At 51.3% G+C, this 18,466-nt stretch overlaps 7 protein-coding genes across 7 annotated transcripts; 3 read left to right on the top strand and 4 right to left on the bottom strand.

Annotated features, from left to right (window-relative positions):
• Window positions 1-78: 78 nt before the first annotated feature.
• Window positions 79-1,263, bottom strand: N7455_000404 (TatD family hydrolase; the record flags this gene model as incomplete). Its single annotated transcript, XM_040952226.2, has 1 exon — window positions 79-1,263. The coding sequence occupies one exon, from the start codon at window positions 1,261-1,263 to the stop codon at window positions 79-81; it is 1,185 nt and encodes a 394-aa protein (XP_040817280.2).
• Window positions 1,264-1,518: 255 nt separating this feature from the next.
• Window positions 1,519-2,901, top strand: N7455_000403 (uncharacterized protein; the record flags this gene model as incomplete). Its single annotated transcript, XM_040952181.2, has 1 exon — window positions 1,519-2,901. One exon carries the CDS (start codon window positions 1,519-1,521, stop codon window positions 2,899-2,901), a length of 1,383 nt encoding a protein of 460 aa, XP_040817275.2.
• A 342-nt stretch (window positions 2,902-3,243) lies between these two features.
• Window positions 3,244-5,144, bottom strand: N7455_000402 (putative alpha/beta hydrolase; the record flags this gene model as incomplete). The annotated part of the gene is made up of 2 exons (XM_040952462.2): window positions 3,244-4,743; window positions 4,803-5,144. 2 exons carry the CDS (start codon window positions 5,142-5,144, stop codon window positions 3,244-3,246), a joined length of 1,842 nt encoding a protein of 613 aa, XP_040817362.2.
• Window positions 5,145-5,527: 383 nt separating this feature from the next.
• On the top strand, window positions 5,528-6,919 carry N7455_000401 (Spo7-like protein; the record flags this gene model as incomplete). The annotated part of the gene is made up of 1 exon (XM_040952304.1): window positions 5,528-6,919. One exon carries the CDS (start codon window positions 5,528-5,530, stop codon window positions 6,917-6,919), a length of 1,392 nt encoding a protein of 463 aa, XP_040817377.1.
• A 597-nt stretch (window positions 6,920-7,516) lies between these two features.
• N7455_000400 (MCM DNA helicase complex subunit MCM3) lies at window positions 7,517-10,495 on the bottom strand (the record flags this gene model as incomplete). The annotated part of the gene is made up of 7 exons (XM_040952054.2): window positions 7,517-9,595; window positions 9,652-9,915; window positions 9,976-10,081; window positions 10,136-10,182; window positions 10,238-10,289; window positions 10,346-10,364; window positions 10,423-10,495. 7 exons carry the CDS (start codon window positions 10,493-10,495, stop codon window positions 7,517-7,519), a joined length of 2,640 nt encoding a protein of 879 aa, XP_040817077.1.
• A 1,305-nt stretch (window positions 10,496-11,800) lies between these two features.
• N7455_000399 (putative translation regulator (Cya5)) lies at window positions 11,801-15,760 on the bottom strand (the record flags this gene model as incomplete). Its single annotated transcript, XM_040952415.2, has 1 exon — window positions 11,801-15,760. One exon carries the CDS (start codon window positions 15,758-15,760, stop codon window positions 11,801-11,803), a length of 3,960 nt encoding a protein of 1,319 aa, XP_040817294.2.
• Window positions 15,761-16,206: 446 nt separating this feature from the next.
• N7455_000398 (signal recognition particle subunit SRP68) lies at window positions 16,207-18,184 on the top strand (the record flags this gene model as incomplete). Its single annotated transcript, XM_040952069.2, has 3 exons — window positions 16,207-16,397; window positions 16,465-17,598; window positions 17,674-18,184. The coding sequence occupies 3 exons, from the start codon at window positions 16,207-16,209 to the stop codon at window positions 18,182-18,184; spliced, it is 1,836 nt and encodes a 611-aa protein (XP_040817486.2).
• Between the last annotated feature and the right edge of the window lie 282 nt (window positions 18,185-18,466).

Raw genomic sequence — 18,466 nt, 5'->3', positions numbered from 1 at the left:
CGCTCAAGAAAACCGCAATAAATCAGAAATCGAATCTAAGCTCACCCCATGCAGGAATAGAAAAATGAAACACAAGATCTAGCCAAACACAAATCGCCGCCAATTATCCGCAAGCACCTGTACACCATGCCGCAACTCCCATCCACGTAACTGACAAACCTGTCGGGCCACATCTTCCAGCAACTCATCCATCTGCGCACCCGCAACATGAAGATCACTTTCGATAAGAATGCGGTCCTCAGGCAAAGCCTTGATAACATCGCCAACCTTCTTCTCAGCAGTACCGGAGAAATTGATAACTTTCGAGAAAGAGAAATAAACATCCGACGGATTCGACCGATGCAAGAACTGACGAATAGGCTCAACCGAACCGGTATAAGAGTGCATGCAGATACGAGGCGGGAAAGGCCGATACGATTTCCCATTGAATTCAGACGTTTTAGTAGACTGAGATCCATCCGGCATCTTATCTTCATCATCGTCTTCGTTGTCATCGGATACGGCGCCTTCCGCATCCCGCTGCTTGTCTCTCTTCCGTCGCGATAGCACAACCCGTTCATATCCTGCCCAGAGCTCCTTGAGAACTTCAAAGACCCCGCCGTGGGCTTGCACGCTGTGCATCGAGACGGCACGGTTCGTTTCTCCCGCTAGCTGTAGCTGCGCTTTCAGCACGGTGCGCTGGTGTTCCGGCTTGACGCGGTAATTTGAGAGACGTCGGCCCTCCCGTGAGCCGGGTGTAAGCTGGTCATCTCTGTTATCGGTATCGGCTAGAGTCCATGGAATCGGGAGTCGGAATGACCTGTCCAAGCCTACTTCGCCGACTAATGCATTCGGGAACTGTAGGAGCCGGTTCCGAGTTTCAGATATTAGTTCTGAGAGGGGCTTTGGAACAGGAAGTAAATCAATGAATGGCGGGTCGTCGGCTGGAGATGGTACTAGGACGGCAGTGTAGTGGGCGGACTTGTGTTCGGCTGGGTTTTGTGCTGATGTTGGTTGTGCAGTGTCGTCCAGGATCTGGTGCGAGAACCACGGGTGCCAGCCGAAGCAGGGGACTACACGGTCTGTTGTTGATTGGCTTTCCTTGGCTGAGAGTGACACCGCTGTTTGTTGTACGAGATCTTGATCTTCCCCGCGTGTAGCCATGATTGTCAGTGTTGTCGCTTTCATCTGCGGGATGTCGGCCACTGAGGCCAATGTGTCGGTGGGGTGGCAGTGGGCATCGTGGACACCAATGTCCCAAGGGAAAGGTTCCTCCTCTGGCATGTTTTTGGGGGATATTCAATGACAAAATAGAATAAGTTCTCCAGAGCTACAATGTAGATTCTAAGTTTTTGATATACAAAGGCTGGAAGTTCCCGAAGTGATGTAATTGGCGTTTTGTGCCTGGGGCATCCATCACATGCTTTCTCCGCAATTTGTTGTTTGTGCTGTGACTGGGCGTTGTAAAACGCCGAAAGTCTTATAATCATGGACTCTTGGTGTTTTGATCCCTTCCTAGGGATGTAGACTAACTCCTCAATGTGGCCCTCCATATCAACGTTGCTCGCGCTGCCTATCCTGGGCCTCATCTCTATCCCACTCATTCTCTCAGCATGGGTTACAATCTCCGCTGCGCTTTTTGCACTGTTACTCAGACTCTCAGTAGTCTGTATTGAGCTAGTCTATGGATTGGTCATGCATTTCTTCTCAGTGCCAACCTCATCTACCTCATCATTATTGACATTCGCGGCTTCAGAACCTACAACCCCAGCTGCCGGTAGATCAAGAAGGAACTCCAGTCAAACGACGACACATCCACGAAAGACAAATGACCCTCTCAATTCCTGGGGCATTGGCACCAGTCTGGACGACCCAGCAAACCGAAAAAGAAACTCTTATGCACGGAGCATGATCGAGGCCCACAACCTATCTACCCAAACACCCGTCTACAGCCTGCCCATAAGCGGGGATGAAAGACGAGACTTCGAAGGCGTAGGTGGCTGGCGCTCGTACCGGACCTCCAAAACACGCAGCTTAAATACTCCACACGAGAAAGCCACTAGTTCAACCTCGTCCTCTTCAACAAATAGCATCGGCGACGTCGACCCAGACGCAGACATCGACGCAGACGAGCGAGCCTGGCTCTCTCTAAACAACCGCCTCGAGCTCCCATCGCAGCTCGTCACACTATGCACAAGTGTCCACGCCGGAAGCACTCTAACCAGCCCCGAAAGCGCCGACTGGCGCAACGGCCGAAGCAATTTCCAATCGCGGACAGGAGCAACGGGTTCACAGGACATCTACCCGGAGAAACAAAAAGACGGGTCAAGACACCACCACCGCTCGCTCACGACTTCTTCGCTGACGACATCCGACCGACGCACGGGAACGGGGCTCTCCATAGCGCTGTCAACCAGGCCTGATAACGTAGCTGTTCATTCGAGGGAGTACGGTCAGTCGATGTTATCGTCGACGGCACGACCCACGGCCCCGTTCATGACGCCGCAGCCATACGCGCGACTGGATTCGAACTCGCTTTCCCAGTCGCGGGTTCTCCCCCGCACTTTCAATGCTAGCGGTGCGCCGTTCACGAGCTCATATCTCTCCAGCTTCGGGGATGGGCTGGGACAGAGCTTCGGGAGCAATAGTAGTGGCGGGAGCCTTGCTAACGGAGGCGGCGGTGGGTACTTTTCGTTGAGGCGGCCTGGGTCCTCTGGTAGCCATATTCTCTCTGGAAGAGTTAGCCCTAGTACTAGTGGGTATAATACCCCCGCAGTTGGTCTGTCGACTGAAGAGCGTGATGCTTCATCCGTGGGGCTAGCGCGGTTGATGGCGCATTATCCCACTAGCCCTAGGCATCGGAGACAAAGTATCTCTGGGCCGAATTCGAGGGGGCTGGCTGCTGGAGATCGAGCTGGATGAAGGGTGTTGGTTCTTTTTTTTTTTTTTTTTTTTTTCTTTGGAAGGCGTAAGGAGCACAAGTGATTAAAAAAAAAGTGCCATGAAAAGCTGTTTCTCCGACTGGAGTATTCATGGCAACTGTCATTGATTCTGTTCAAGTCTATCTAGTCAATATGTACCGTACAGAAATGTAGCCACGTAAAAGAGGGGGGGGAGAGGTACATAAACACCAGGGGCCAAAAAAAAAAAGAGAAAAAGCCACAATAAAGGAGGGATGAAGGTATCCAATATCAACATCACCCTCCAGCTCTAAATTTGATAGAACATTATCACGCCAAAGGAAAAGAAGCGATATCCACATCATTACTGACGACTTCTCTCCCTTTGGTTGACTTCTTCCATCTCGGTGAGCACAATACTGTTGAACTCCTCCCAGCCATCGAGATACAAATGGTGCCCAGCTTTATTCACAACAACCACTCTAGAGGAACCTTCATCCGCACGCTGTTCCTCTGGAGTAGCCTTCTCCAGGACTTTGTGCTTTTCTTCTTCCAATTTAGCGACTGCTGCATGGCCACCTGAGACATCCATCCAGTCGTGGTCGCCATACATGAATACCACGGGAAGACCCTTCTCGCGCCGAGCTGGTGCCAAAGACTCAGATGAAGTAGCGGCAGTGGAGGCGGGCGTGTTCTCAGCGGGTGTTGATGAAGTAGTAGCGGCGGCAACTGGGTGAGGGAGACCGCTTGTGTTTTGGATTAGTTGTCTTCCGAGGCCCTGAACACGGTGTATCAGAGGACTGCGAGCGAAAGCACCGGGGGCAAGAATGTATGCTAGCGCGTACTCGCCGCTTCCGCGAAGACTGAAGATCGAGTATGAATAGTCGTGGAGTGCTTTAGCTTCCTCGGCTGGTAGGTGGGAGAAACGACGAGAAGTCCATCCGGACACGAGACGTGGTCCTAAAGGTCCAGCCCACCGCACCAGACTGAAGGGGGAGATATTGGCGTCCCACAGATACGAGAACCACTTGGGGAGAACCCGTCGTGGGGGTTGTGGTGGAATGGAATCAGTCGGAAGTGGTTGGCGTCCAGTGATAAAGCTACCGTCGGCTGTCTTTGGTGGAATGGCAGACGAACTGATTTCGCGCTCGTCTTGGGTAAGTTCGTTGGACAACGTTGATGCCGGAGGCTCGGCCACATCTGCAGTAACAGCGTAGGGATCCTCCGGGATGCCGACTGGAGATGCCAGGATAAGCTTATTCAGATGACCGGGGTATTTCAGCGCGTAGGCGACCGCCATGTACCCGCCAAGACTGTGTCCAAGCAAGGTGAAGCGATCAATCTTTCGTTTGATGCGCCATTCCTCCAAGGCATCCACAAACCAAGCCTCGGCCTCCCTGATGGCTGCTTCTCTTTCCTTTGCCCTGATTTTGAATGAGGGTCGAGTACTCCGGCCCATGCCTAGCATGTCCAAGGCGTGGAGTTGCCAGCCCTTCAACCGACTCAGCGGTTCGAAGTTTTTATAGAAGAACCCAAGTCCAGCGCCGTAGCCGTGGAGCATAACCAAATGCTGGTCTGCTTCCTCGCCGACCCTCTCCACCGAGAACTCATTGAGCGCGCGGTCTTTCCCGCTCAGCTCTACCATGCTGGAGCGCCATCGGCGAGGGCCGTAAGGGTCATCAAGGGAGTTAGTGGTGACTTCGCCCAGTTGATTAGGGTCTGCACTCTCGAGACTGGTAGGGGTAGTGCCATCGGGGAGCTCTGTCGTTTGTCCAGTCTGGAGGTGGGTGGGGGGCTGGTGATGCAAGTAAGGCAGATAAGAGAGAACTTTGTGTTCGGCAGCAGCTGCAGGTATACGAGCCCACTATGTAAAGCAAATGATTAGTGGAATTCGGAAATGGGGGCTCCTCGATCATAGCTTACCCATTGATTGAAGCCTTCGCGGTATCCCAACGGGAAAAGTGCGCGCGCCGCTGCCGCGCCAGTAGCAGCCTGACTCGCATATGGACTTCCTGAGATCCTCTCGGGGTTGTTTTCAACTGGGCGTTGATGACGTCCATGGATGTCCTCGTGGGACGAGTTCAATGATTCTGACGCCATTGAAGACAGTCGTTGCCTCCGAGGGAGAGTGGCAAAGGCGACTGAGCGAAGTTTAGCCTGACGTCGAGGGACTGGAAAGGGAAAGGCAAGTGAAGCTATGTCTGCGGTTCGCAAGTTGGTAAGATAGAGGGTTTCAGCTAGCAAAAGTTGAACGGTGGCGCTCATGGGCGTATAAGAGGGGAGCACGGAGACAATTCGGTCACTCCGCTTAACCCCGGTAGGCTTAACATGCGCACCGGGCAGAAGATGTAATATCCGATGGAATAGAGCCGATGAAACTAGAAATATGATGGTTGAATCCCCTAGGGGCGATGGTCAATGGTCAAAATAGAATTATGTGTGTAGAAAGAAGAAAAACAAGAAACCAAGTCAACTGGGCAGATGGTGTCGATCCAACTTCGCTTCCAACTTGCCGCCTTTCTCCCTCTTCTTCACATGCGATGACACCAATGACATTCGCTTTGGGCCGGATCGGCCAAGTTTTGATTTGACTTTAACTGACGAGCTTGACTTTTCATATTCTATTCTCATCTTGGGACTCTTTTATCATGGCTTCGCCTTTAGACCAGATGGTCAAGGGTGCCCCAACACCGGATGCTCGCGCCTCAACAACCCCAGAGCCATTGAACTCCTCACGGTCATCTCAAGCTCCCCGTTCAGATCCCTCTCCTCAACGTCCCTCGACCCCAGACCCGCTGGCACACCTGCCCTCCTCCCCACCCCAGATCTACCTCAACCTTTTAATACTCGAAACCTCGCTGCGAGCCCAATATCTGGCCCTGCGCGAGCGTCGCCGCCAGAACACGTTCTTCCTACTTCTACTGGCCGCTTGGCTTGCGCATTTTGCATATGCCCTTTTCCTTCGCCCACGTGAAGATGGCCGCGGTGTCGGCGGTTCAGTCTACTGGGTGGTGGAAATGGCGGAGAAAGTCGCCCTACTTGGCGGGGTGGTAACCGCACTACTCGTCTGGGGTACAGGGCAATGGGAACGAGGAATCAGATGGCCTCGGCGCTGGCTCGCTGTCTCCAATCGCGGCCTGCGCGTAATGAACACCAAGATCATCATTATCCGCGGTCCCTTCTGGCAGGAACTACTGTCCTACATCTCATTCCTATTCCCATTCTCCGCCCCGTTCTTACCCTCCCCCAATGGAAACTACCATTTCGTGGAGCAGAGCCTCTCCGATAAACGCGCTGGTGGTAGTCGGCAGCACTATCAACAGTACTACAACGGCACCGACACCGAGTCCGGCCTGGTAGAAGAAGACCTCAGTCCGGGAGGCGACTACATCCGTCTCCTCCTGCTACCCAAGTCCTTCTCCCCAGAATTCCGCGAAAACTGGGACGATTACCGCACAGACTTCTGGGAAAAGGAAAACGAGCGTCGCGCCCAGCTCCGCCTGAAACTACGCGAGCGCGAGCACCACCTCGCCCAAACAGAAGGAGGCTGGCTCAACCGACTTGGGTTCGGCTGGCGCGCTTCCCAGCGCCGCCGTCTCGTAGCAGGAACCCTGCACCGCCCAATCGAGCCGGAATTCAAACACCGTCTAGGTCACGGCCACCACCCCTCCATCACGAAACTCAACCAGGAGCAACGCGGCCCCTCCTCCCGCCGCAATACCCGCTCTGAGTCCCATTCCCGTACCTCATCCCGCAGCACCACTCCCGTCGACACAAGCTTCGAAGACCGTCCCCCTTCTCGCTCTTCTACTTCCAGTCGGCCCCGTCGCGGAAGCACCGCCTCTGGACAGGACGCAAGCCCGCAGCAGCGGAAAAGGAAGGGCTCGACGCTTCGGAGGGGTCTGTCGCCTCTCACGCAAGCGCAGATTCGGGAGGGTGTACGTACGCCGTCGTTCTCGTCTGATGACTCCGTGTTGCCTATGGGTATGATTGAGAAAGATAAAGAGGAGGCTATACCGAATTCTGTTCCGGAATTGTAATACTGCACTGGCATTAGCACGAAATGTTATTCATGCTTATGCTGTTCATATCTCTATACCCTGTTTTTTTGGTCTCTTGTCATGTTTGCCAGGCAATTGTTGCTCAGAGCGCTGTCTTTGGAAACTTGCATTAGCTATGTATGCATATCCCTTAGAGCGCGGTGTCGTTAGTTCTATAGATAAGCCCGAGTACCTCGCCTATGTATGCTGGTGTGTTGGATCTGATTCCTTTGGCGGGACTCCCATTTTACTGCATCATTACAGTGTCAAATAAACGAATCACTGCTAATCTGTTCACATGGCATGGCATGGCATTACAATTGCAGGTAAGCTAAGCGTAGGGCTACCATTCAGGTCTTGATATAAGTCAAGGATCGAGTATTCATTCATATTTCTCGTATTGAGTTCACTAATATTCCCTCACAATCCCACCCCATACGCCAAACACACAAAAAAAAAACATGCAATGATATCAATCCCAATGCAATGACAATAAAGCATGCTCGTAAAACTGGACGTAGACAAATCCAGCATTCTCTCTAGTTATTTTCCACATGGAGGAAAAAAGTATAGACAGTGCCACATAACCCAGATAAATTAGACCCGGTACACATCCTCTTCGTCCTCGAGGTACATCAGGATATTATCGTCGTTCATGACCCGCAAGGCCTGGATAGCCTCGGGGCGGGAGAAGACCTGCGAAGCCCCAAGCGTGGGCGATTCCCGGATAGCAGTATTAACGGCATTGATCAAGTCATCAATCTTGCATGTATCGCTGTCCTTGAACACAGTCTTGCCCATGAGCGGGCCCAGAGTCTGTCGGAAGACTGCCATGCGGGCAGGGGTGATCGGGACGTCTGTGGAAGTGGACTGCGAATCTGTCTGAGACTCAATGAGCTGCGAGGCCGGCTGTGAGGATGCCATTGACATCTGAGAGTCGGTTTGTGTTTGGGTGCGGGCTGTCTGGCTCGAACGCAGGCGTTGAGCGCGAGGGCTGGCTGTGTATAGGCTGTCTGGGTCTTCGTCCTCGTCGGGAACTGGAACACTAGACTGCGTTGCGGTACCGCGGGTGCGTGCTGTGCCTGTGCGTCTACCCGGTGTGGCGGTTGATGTGTTGCGGGCGGTGGTGTCATCATCGGAGTTGTCGTCAAGTTCGGCATCGCTGTCGTCGTCGGAAGAATCATCGAAGGTGGTCACCTTGCGTCTCTTCCGGCGCTCGTCTTCGACCACTTCCTTGAACATGGCGAATCGCAGGATCGCCTCGGCATGTTTGGCATCCTTCTCATCTACTCGGTTAGACAGGCGGGCCTTGGCGTGTGCAGTAGACAGACGAATCAGTGTCTCCAGGGTACGGGGGGTGATGGGCGATGTGCGACGCTTGTTCCCGGTGAGTTCATCGTTTCGCAGAGCAGAGTATGTGGCGATGACGTGGTCGGCAGCACCCTTGGTCAAGACGGGCATGATTCGCTTCTTGGCGTATTGGATGTACTTCTTGATGAAGGGAATACTGATGATTTCCACATTCTTGCCACGGCGGCGGCCAGCATTGGCAGCGTCAATCATACCACCGTGGAGCATGACATTGAACTTCTCGAAAACCTCACTTGGCGCGTTTGCATCTTGGCGGTCTTCACCACCCACACCCAATGTTTGGTTGAGCTGTTCCCGAACGGGCGCACCCTCCTCGGTGCCAGGCTGGCGGTAACGGTGCATGCGTAGAACGTGCTCTGAGATTATTCGGTCGTGCGCATCCTCAATGTCATCAGTCACAACGAATAGCAAATCGAAACGAGAAAGCAAGGAGTCAGGAAGAGCAATGTTCTTATGCGGGTCCTTGTGGGGATCATATTGGCCATAAATTGGGTTGGCCGCTGCAAGAACACTGCAGCGAGCGTTCAAGCTTGTGTGGATACCGGCCTTTGCGATTGTGACGGTCTGCTGTTCCATGACTTCGTGAATGGCAACACGATCGACATCACTCATCTTGTCGAATTCATCAATACACACCACACCACGGTCACCGAGGACCATAGCACCAGCCTCCAATCGACGTTCGCCGGTTTCTTTGTCGGAGGTAACGGCAGCAGTCAAACCGACACCGGAAGAACCACGACCGGTAGTAGCGATTGCCAGTGGCGCGGTATTCAACACGAAACGAAGAAGCTGGGACTTCGCAGTCGAAGGATCACCAACCATAAGGATGTTGATATCACCACGAAGATGGGTTCCGTTATCCAAGTTCTTCTCCATTCCACCAAGAAGCATCAGAAGGATGGCTTTCTTGATGTAGTCATGACCGTGGATACTGGGAGCCAGAGACTTGGACAACAAGTCAAATACGTTCCTCTTCTTGGCGATCTGGTTGATGTTTCGAATATCGGTATCTGTAAGCACGGCCTCTGCAATACCTCCGCCGCTCTTCGAAGACAACTGAATAATGTTGTTCGCCATGATGACGGTGCGGAACGTCGACGAGCCACTACCTCCGTTACCGAGGGTACGGTAGATACCGACCAGCTGGATTCTGTCGCCAGGCTTGGCGGTGTCGACGAGGTCGTCGTCCAAAATCACTTCGACACTTCGGGGCAATTGTCCTGCCGGGGCACGTTCGGGCATTTCTTGGATTGAAATCGACTGGTGGTCGAGATATGTTGAGTAACCGTACTCGGTGATAAGCTAGAAAATCTATCATTAGCCTCAAAAAAGTGTAAGAAGTGTTGGGCTAGACTCACAGGGTTCTTCTCATCGTCCTCTTGAGGGTAAACGTTCAAACTGGTTGCCCCGCTGGCACCCATAGTTTGATCACGATATTTTCTGGCAACAAATCGATCCTTCCTCTCGACATAGTGAACACTCTGGACAACCTTGGGGCGTACCAGGGAGCATTTTGTCACAATTCCCTCGAGCGAGACCATGTGGTTCAATTGTTCTGATCCCAATGTGCGGGGGTTGCAGGAGAATTCTCCAAATGCGCCAACATAAGCACAGTAGTAGTTCTGTCGATATCGTTAGACATTGAATGTCTGCTAAGAACCCAGCCAGAAATGAATACACACCGCTTCATCTGAAGTTTCTCGAAGTGGTCGACCGGGTAGGGTTTTGACAACCGCCTTCAAAGCAGCGTCAAAGGCTTGTGAATAATCGAATGGCGAAGAGAGCAGCCTACAACCATTAGTCCATGAACCCAATTGCACTTGTTATAGAGGTGTAATTTACCCATCGGCAAGCTCCCGGTTGTGTGCTCTGATTTCATCGATGCTGACCTATCCAAAATTATCAGCACCACCTCCTGGCAGGGAATTTCGCAGATCCACGCACTGTTAATCGTCGCGCACCCTTGTTCAGCATAACCACAATATCCGCTCGATAACTGTTTCAGTCTGTTAGAGATACATTATAGAGCGTTAATCTTCGAGGTCGACGAACCTGCGTGCCCGTGCATCATCTGGAAAAAAGAACTTTATTAGTTTAAGGGAGCACAACACATAACTCAATGGACTTACTAGGGTCAAGAAATTCAGTTGCGGCACGTACGCGATCCTGCGCGGCCTCATCACGTAGTTGCAAACCGTCCATGATGTGTGATGCAATATAGTGTTGGTGGTAAGGAGGGAGTCGAGGGGGCCGATTGGGATTTCCCGATTTGCTAAAGTGGAACGCGTGAAGTTGCACGCGAGGAAGGCGCGTCCCACGGGTACCACGTGCCGTGCTGACTCAGCGAATAATTTTTCAAAAAGGTATATAAACCCCCATCCCCCCGATCCTTTTCTTCTTCTTCAAGCGACTCTACGTGCGTTCTCCTCCCCCCAACAGTTGAAAAACCCTTCTGGGTTTTTCACACTGGACTTGGTCATTTTGAACTTTTTCACTGACTTTTCTTCCTCTACAGTTCAAAGAATCACTTTAGAGTAGACGTCCCCTTTCTAAACTCTTTAAAAGAGCCACAGAATCTCCACCCTTGCTGATGACTACATGTCCTCGATGCCCTAAAGTGAAACCTTTTTACTCCCGCCTCGACTGTCACGCGTGCTGTCCGCAGTGTCTGTGTTTCGGTCCAGGGAGTGGTGATGATCTTGACCTGGTCTCGACGTCTGACTTCGGTCGGTCGGTCCTGGTGGGTGTCGAGGAGGTCTGAAAGGTCCTCTTCCATTCTGGTTGATTGTATGGAGCGCTGTGTGGGATATTCATCCCATATTATATTTATCCACAATGAAAAAAAAAAATTCAATTCGGGTCAATACTCATCAGAACTTTTCTCGTAACTTCATTCAACGTTCTATTTATGTATGCACTGTTGTTGGGGTCAGTGTTACCTGACCCTATTTGACAGAACTGCTAGCTAGGTAGTCTCATGTCCTTCTCCTTCTTTTCCCCTTCAAGAGTTGGCACTTCGAATACAGTTGCATTTGCTCTCTATCTTCTCCTGGCTTCTTATCAACTGTCCTGGGCTTGTACGGAGTAGTTGGGAAACGATAACGTTACCCACATGTGTATTAATGAATGTTCGGCTTAATATGGCATTCATTCTGCGCTTTGCTCTCACCGGTTCAACGTACCATAGCAACCACGAAATAATGCTACATGTAGATTCAAGAAGACAAGAAAACTTGACTGCTTGTGTGGTATCTATCCTTGATGTTACATTTAATATACTACGGCATCTTTTTGAATTTCTTTTTCCACTCTTGATTCTAGAACTAGAAAATGGAAGAAGGGGAAAAAAGGGGCCAAACAGTACAGAGACTTGAATATATATAACCAGCGATGTCTAATGAAAGTTGAGAAAATCAATGTATTTATTGTACACAACTGGATGTTAAAACAAGGATATATATACAAGCTAAAATTACAAAATCACTATACATACATGGAGCACGCTGCTCAACGGTCGCCACTCAGTTCTTCCCTGGGTGTCGTCCAGGGTCCCTTGTACATTTTTCGCACGGCGTCTCGTCGTGCGGGTGACCGTCCGGGTTTCACATGCAGCCCAGTATCGGGCTTGAACAGAAGGTGGGCTGGAGTATCCCGCTTCCACTTGCGATTATCCTTGTCGAACAGTTGCCGCTCGGGGGTCTGCCTCTCGATGTCGGGGTGTTGCAACTTCTTCAAACGTCGCTTGTAGGCCTCGGCGCGCGGGATATTATTGGAACGGAGCGCCCGATCGATAACCTCCCTGTAATGGCTGACTTGGAGCTTCCAGCGTGTTGTCACATCATGTTGCTCTTCAAACGAGGTTTGCAGGTCAATTCGGTCCTCGCGAGGAAGGATGCTTGCCAAAGAGTCCAAGAATTTATTTTCTTTACTGCGGGGTAAGACAGTACAATTCGACTCGTCAGCAGAAGGCACGGGGAATTGGTCTTTGCTCAATATGAGAGGCTCCTCAGTCGCTTCCTCAAAGCTCCGTTCACGCATGTCGCCACTAGGGCCAAGAGCACCAGTGCGCGAGGAGAACACGTGGGCCTGGCGTGGGCGCATCCCACTTTTTGCTGCCTTGCCGCGAAGGATTGTACCCTGATGTTTATCAGACAGGTAGGGCATCGCGGCGAGGGTATCGACAGTCCGTGGCGCAATTTTGTAGAGATTCGCCAGATGCTTATTTCCCTCCATGATACTTGTTTGTCGGAGCCGTTGTAGTGTGCTGGCGAGTTGAACCATGGTGGGGTAATGGGGGTGCATGTAATCGGGCTCGATTTTGCGCCAATGTTTTCGGGCCAACTTTCCCATCATTCTCCGAGATTTGGTGATACCTGAGCGACCTTCGAGATGGAGGATTGTCACGGGGGCATTGAGTGGTCTCACGCCATATCCCTTGAGAAACCACGACCAACCAGGGAAACGAGCAATGAACTTCTCCTCAAAGAGTCGAAATGCCTCCACACTGTCGGGATAATTATCAGATGTTGCAAGCATTCGAACGTAGGTTGACCAGTTGAAACCAGTCAATGCAAAGCCTGCTGTCTGAACTTCGGCCACAACTTGATGTATTCTCTCAAACATGCCTCGGCGGGCCAACGACTCCAGGTAAATCGAGAGTGGAAAGTCCAGGATGAAGCGTTGGGCAGGAAGGATTTTGGGCTTATCTGCTTGAGTGGTGGGGGTTGAAAGCATCGACGGGAGAGGGGACTCGGCTGGTGCTGGCAGGGTTGACATCGGCGACTGTGAAGACAAGATTTTGTCAAGGTCACAGGTACCCGCTGTCTTGCTTACACTTGCCATAATACTGTTCCAGCACTCTTCCACTTTCTCGTAGTTCTGGGTTCCAAAATAGGCATTCATAACGGCTTTGATGAAGTCAATCGGCAAGGATTCCAACCCATCGCCGTCCGATGATCCCGCAGTTCGTCTGGATTGCATGTAATGGTTGAAGGTTTGGAGTGCCTTGTCAGCGCCACCTTGGATTCCGTATGCGTCGATCAGCCGTTGATAGTGGGTGTCATTGAAAGACTGAACAGCAAAGCCCTCTAGCGGTGTAGATAATCGACTGTTGACTGGCGAGGGATTGCCATCGAATCGTGCGATTGATTCAACAAGTGTCCTTTCTGCGTTCTCGAGAACAATATCTTCAACAGGAGTCTGAAGATCTTTTGCGTTTTCCACGTCTCTCTCAATCTGCATTCTCAGGCTCAACAGGCTCGCCTCCATCCCAACTCGACCGAAGCGTGTTTGCATTTCGCGGGAGACAACATGCACCATATCGCGGTTCCGTTGCTTCACATATCCGAGCAAGAGAATAGAAAAATGGTGCTCGGTGGCTTCCAAGTCACGTTCATGCATCTGCCTGAGAGTGTTTCGCGCACGATCCACTTGATTAGCGTAGACATAAGCAAGCATAATAGCCGCGTAAGTCATGGCATCCGGTTTCAAGCCTAGCCGGTCCATGCGGTCAAGGACACGCCGGAAGGAAAACTTGGATACCCTGAATGCATATCGCATTAGAAGAAAATTCCACATTCGCAAGGGAGACCCCCCCACCGCTAAATTCCAGCTGCTTGCGACAAGCTCTTCTGCATGACCCAATTGCCCATTCTTGCAGTACGCCTGAACAGCCGTATCAAGCATTGGCCTCGTGATTCGTACTCGACTCTTCTGCACCTCTTTGAGTAATTGACGGATGGCTTCGATGTCGCCTCGCTGGGCGAAAATCCCCATCAGTGTGCCAAATGTGAACGAGTTGGGAGGTACATGATTTTCTCGCATTTCTGAGAAGGCAGAAATAGCACCTGGTAGATCCTTGGCAGTAGTGTGCGCCAGAAGCAGTATATTCCAGCAAGTTGTGTTCAGCGGGAGACCAAATTCTGTAGGAATTCGATCGAATTGTCGCCGTGTCTCGCGCACATCACCTAGCCGCGCATGAACGACAAGAAGGGGAGTCACCGACCTTTGGGACTTCGGGTTGCCGTGATCTGCAAGGAACCTGCCGAAAAAGTATTGGACCCGTCGTACATCCCCAATTTTGGAAAAAGCAACCATTGCGTCATTGTAAGAGCGGATGTTTATTCGCTTATGTTCATTAAAGTGCGCCTCTTCGTCCAAGAAGTATGGCAAGCTGTCGGTCATCTTGAATTTCAACAAGCGTTCAATGATGGAACGAATCAGTTGCGGGTGTGGGCTTGTATCCGGAAATTCTTCGCGCAATTGGCGATAAAAAAGGATGCACTTGACAAATTCCGACCTCTCCTCTGATTTCCGGTAGAACTTTATCGCATGAAAATAGTGCCCGTGGGCTACAAAGCCCAAAGGACGGCAACTGCGCAACAGCGAAAGCACAGTTGATATCGGTGTGAGCTTGACCATGTCATCAGACTCGAAGAATTGTTGAAATATACGGCGAGCAAAGTCTTTGGCCCCATCAGTACGAGACTCGTGAGGGGTTGACATGTGCGTTTTCAAATCAAGGAGATGCCTGGCAAGGGAATAGCTAGGAAAGTGAAAGCGATCAATCCGGCATAGCAAAGATTCCAATGGCGGTCGCTTGTTTTCAGGGGTTTCCAATAGGGTTTCCCAAGATGAGGCAATTGCGTCCCACTGTCTGCTTTGCACCATGTGCATCAGACACAGCGAGACGATCTCTTGGGAAAATGGCGTGGAAAGGGCTAGCCGGGAGATACTGCTCAAACGGGTCGGTTTTCGATCCGGCAACGAAAGAACCCGTGATCTTATAATGTTCTTGAAGTCTAACTCGGTGAGATCTTTGGGTGGGATTCTTTTGAAGATTAACCATGCTAGTTTTCGCTGTAAGTCTCCGGATGATTTACTCATATAAGCACATAGCGCAGAATTGAGTTCCGACGGCCATCCGGCTGCGATGTACATCACCCAAGCTTTATCAAAATCGCTGCCATCCTTCCGAAGGAAAGCCTGGAGAGCTGCGCTCGCTGACCCGTGCTTATCGAGAGATTCTGGATGCGGAGGCCCTTGGGCCCGCTTGGATGCATCTTTGTGGGCGAATGAACTCTTTGCGGTAGCTTGTTGTGGATTTGAAACGGAAGCATAAGATCTTGAAAAGCCCAGGTTTGGTCTCCTCCGAAATCCAGTCCTGTTCTGGGAGCGAGGCAGACGCGAAGCTACCAAAGTTTGAGTATGCCCAGGATATAAGAATTCGAGCGATGGCCCTATCCAATCGCTTGACTCTCTGCTTTCGTGTTGACTGCCAAGAACGGGGGACGGTCGTTGGCCTGACGCCTGCAAAAGCGCGATAAACCACTGAGGAGCATCCGCTCCAGCGCCGTTGTGCGTCCAGAAATGACTAGGCAGGCAGTTTCTTTTTCGGATAACACCATTGGAATCTTGAAGGAAACGCCGTCCCGCGTTCTCGAGGCAGCCTGTTGCACGTTCGAGCATCACCCTCAATCGTAGATTCGAGCCGTAGGGTGCCGCTATGGTTCCTTGGTATGTATTGTGTTCGGCTCAGAAGCTCTGTATAGATGATCCTCGTGTCAGAAAACTGTCCTGGATTTGAATATGACAAGTAATCGAGCAAGTTGTTCTTGATGGTGCCATTCGTACCAAGGAAGGAAAACCAGACTCCTCGAATTGTGCACCACAATGTCGCTCACACACAGGTCCCGGACATGAATTGCCAATCAAGGTCAAAGCACCTTGATTTGAACAAAAAGGCAATGATAAATCCGAGGTCCCATGAGCTTGGAGAAAACAACGCGAAAGATTCGGAGGTGCATGAAATTGCCGGGGTTTCACCGCCTTTACTGAGCCCACCACTTCAACCGTGTCCCTCCCATTCTCATCACAAGGACCCCGAATAAAGGAACAAGAAAGAAAAAAATATCATGGAGGTCACTGAGTTTATCTTCAAAGAGAGAGAGGAGGTTCTCCTTGTGGGAGACTACAATGCCTACCGGGCACACACTACCAGAAAACTGCAGAAACTCCGCAAGAAGCTTGGTCAGGCCACAGTCAAAGGCCGCAAGTATACTGCCAAACCAGCTGTGACTGCTGAAAATGTTGGGAGCAATGTGTCGTATGTTGCTTACCCATATTTCCATTCCCAATTGCTGCTTTTTGACTAGGTTTCTAACCTACGCTAGATATGTACATCTTTTGCTTCTTAGTTCCGAACGAGCTTGGGCGCAAGCAATGCACATGAAGTCCACACATTCCGCAGATACTTCGGCAAAGGGCATCTCTGGTGCTGCTCGGCGTCACATTATTTCACGACTGAACAAGGCCACTGGGTATGCTCGGCATCTAGTCTCGCTACTTCACGAACAGTCACTTTCTGGGGCAAGTGATATGGATATCCTGGAGACTCGGGCTTATTTGGCAATGATTTCCGGTACTCTGTGGCTTGAAAAGCGGAAATGGGAACAGTGTCTCCAAGACTACTCCATCGCAAGAGTGATTTACACGGCTTTGGGCCAAAGGGTCAAGAGAGACGCTTTTCGGGACCTTCTCTCGGGGACTGTTGACCCAAGTCTCCGATACGCCGCTTATCAGATGAAGCTCCCCCGCTCCAAACCTACCTCATCGCTAGCCATTGAATTCTTCCCACTGGACTCAGAGATTCGCGCCGAGGTTGAGAAGATCGACCCCTCTTGTCTCGCTGAAGAAGCAGCCGGTACTCGACGAACTGCAGAGGGAGAGGTGCAGGAGTTGCCCCAATCTGTCACCTGGAGATCGCGAACTGTCCCACTGGACGACGCCTCAATCTCTCAATCGCTAGCTGCTGCTTCGGCCGCGGAGGCTCGCCTCACTACTTGGCTGGCAGACGCAGGAAAGTCAGCCGCTGCTAAGGATAAAGCTGCTGCATATGACAATGTGATTATTGCCAGTCAGGATGCTGTCGATGCTACCAAATCTGCCATTGATGACCTGGCTAGTGAGGGTGTTGATCCCAGCGATAAGAGAATGCAGGCACTGCAAATCACTCGAACTGCAGTTAATTACACTTTGGTAGGCTGGCGAGTCGGCCGTAACCGGGTATTGTGTGGAGAAAGGGACGGTCTGTCCTTTGAGGAACAGCAACCCACATCGAATGGAAAGGACATTGCGAAGCACACCACAGGCAACGGCAAGAAGTTGAATAAGCTCCGTGAGCGTGTCGTCCTGTATGATTCGACACTCCAGAGCTTGGAATTTATTCTCGAGCTTCCGGGTGTTGCGGCCGACTCGGCCTTTGTGCAGGATCTAGAGGCAAAGCGGCACTACTTCCGTGCTCTCAGGTATGTTTTTTTTTTCTTTCACCACGATCTTCACTGATTGTCGCAACTAATCACCTTTTCTCCCCCCTTCTTTAGATGTCTTGCCTTAGGAAGATCCCATGGAGTGCTTTCGAAGTCAAAGGAGGCTCTTGCGCTGTTTTCTCAAGCCCTGAACCTCGTCGCATCCGCTTCCCCCCAGTCAGCAACAGATGCTGAGGGTGTCCCCAAGCTTGACGTCTCCCGAGTGCAAGCAAGTACCTTGGAGTCAAGTTTGCGAGAATTGGTTGCTCAGTACCGTGGACTTGTCACTCTGGAGAAAGTGACTGCTGAAGAGGCGGCACAATCGAGCCAGCGCCCAGTGGTAGAACGACTACAACAGTTCGCAGGATCTGGGTTGGACCTTAATAATCTGGTGCCATACCCACCTCAAATGCAGCCCATTCCTGTCAAGCCCTTGTTCCTTGATGTGGCATGGAACTACATTGATTACCCGCGCGAAGGTAGTCAGCGACAGGAGGGACCAACTCAGGCACAAGCTCAAGCCCAAGGTGCCGTGGAAGAAGAAACGAAAGGCCGTCGTGGATGGTTTGGTTTTGGCGGTCGCTGAAGCCCCTTACATAGATGCCATGCTACGAATACCCATTGATTCATATCGATACCTAGGTACCTGTAGTACATGTATACATATGTACCTGTGTGTACCAGATTTTAGGCCGCGGATACGAATTTCCCGATCGGGGTGCCGCCGCTTTATGAGGGCGCTCAGGGTATGCTCAGTCAGCACGTAGGTCTTGCTCAGTCAGCACTCAGGTCTTGATCCATCGACCGTACAAGACTGGGTTGTTCTCCACTAAGAGGGTGATGAGATATTTAGCGACTAACAATTTTC

Source organism: Penicillium solitum (assembly GCF_028829755.1).
Source record: "Penicillium solitum strain IBT 25940 chromosome Unknown utg000001l_segment0_segment0, whole genome shotgun sequence".
NCBI lineage: Eukaryota > Fungi > Ascomycota > Eurotiomycetes > Eurotiales > Aspergillaceae > Penicillium > Penicillium solitum.
The sequence above is the reverse complement of the archived record's forward strand: the minus strand, read 5'-3'. Positions and strand labels throughout refer to the sequence as shown.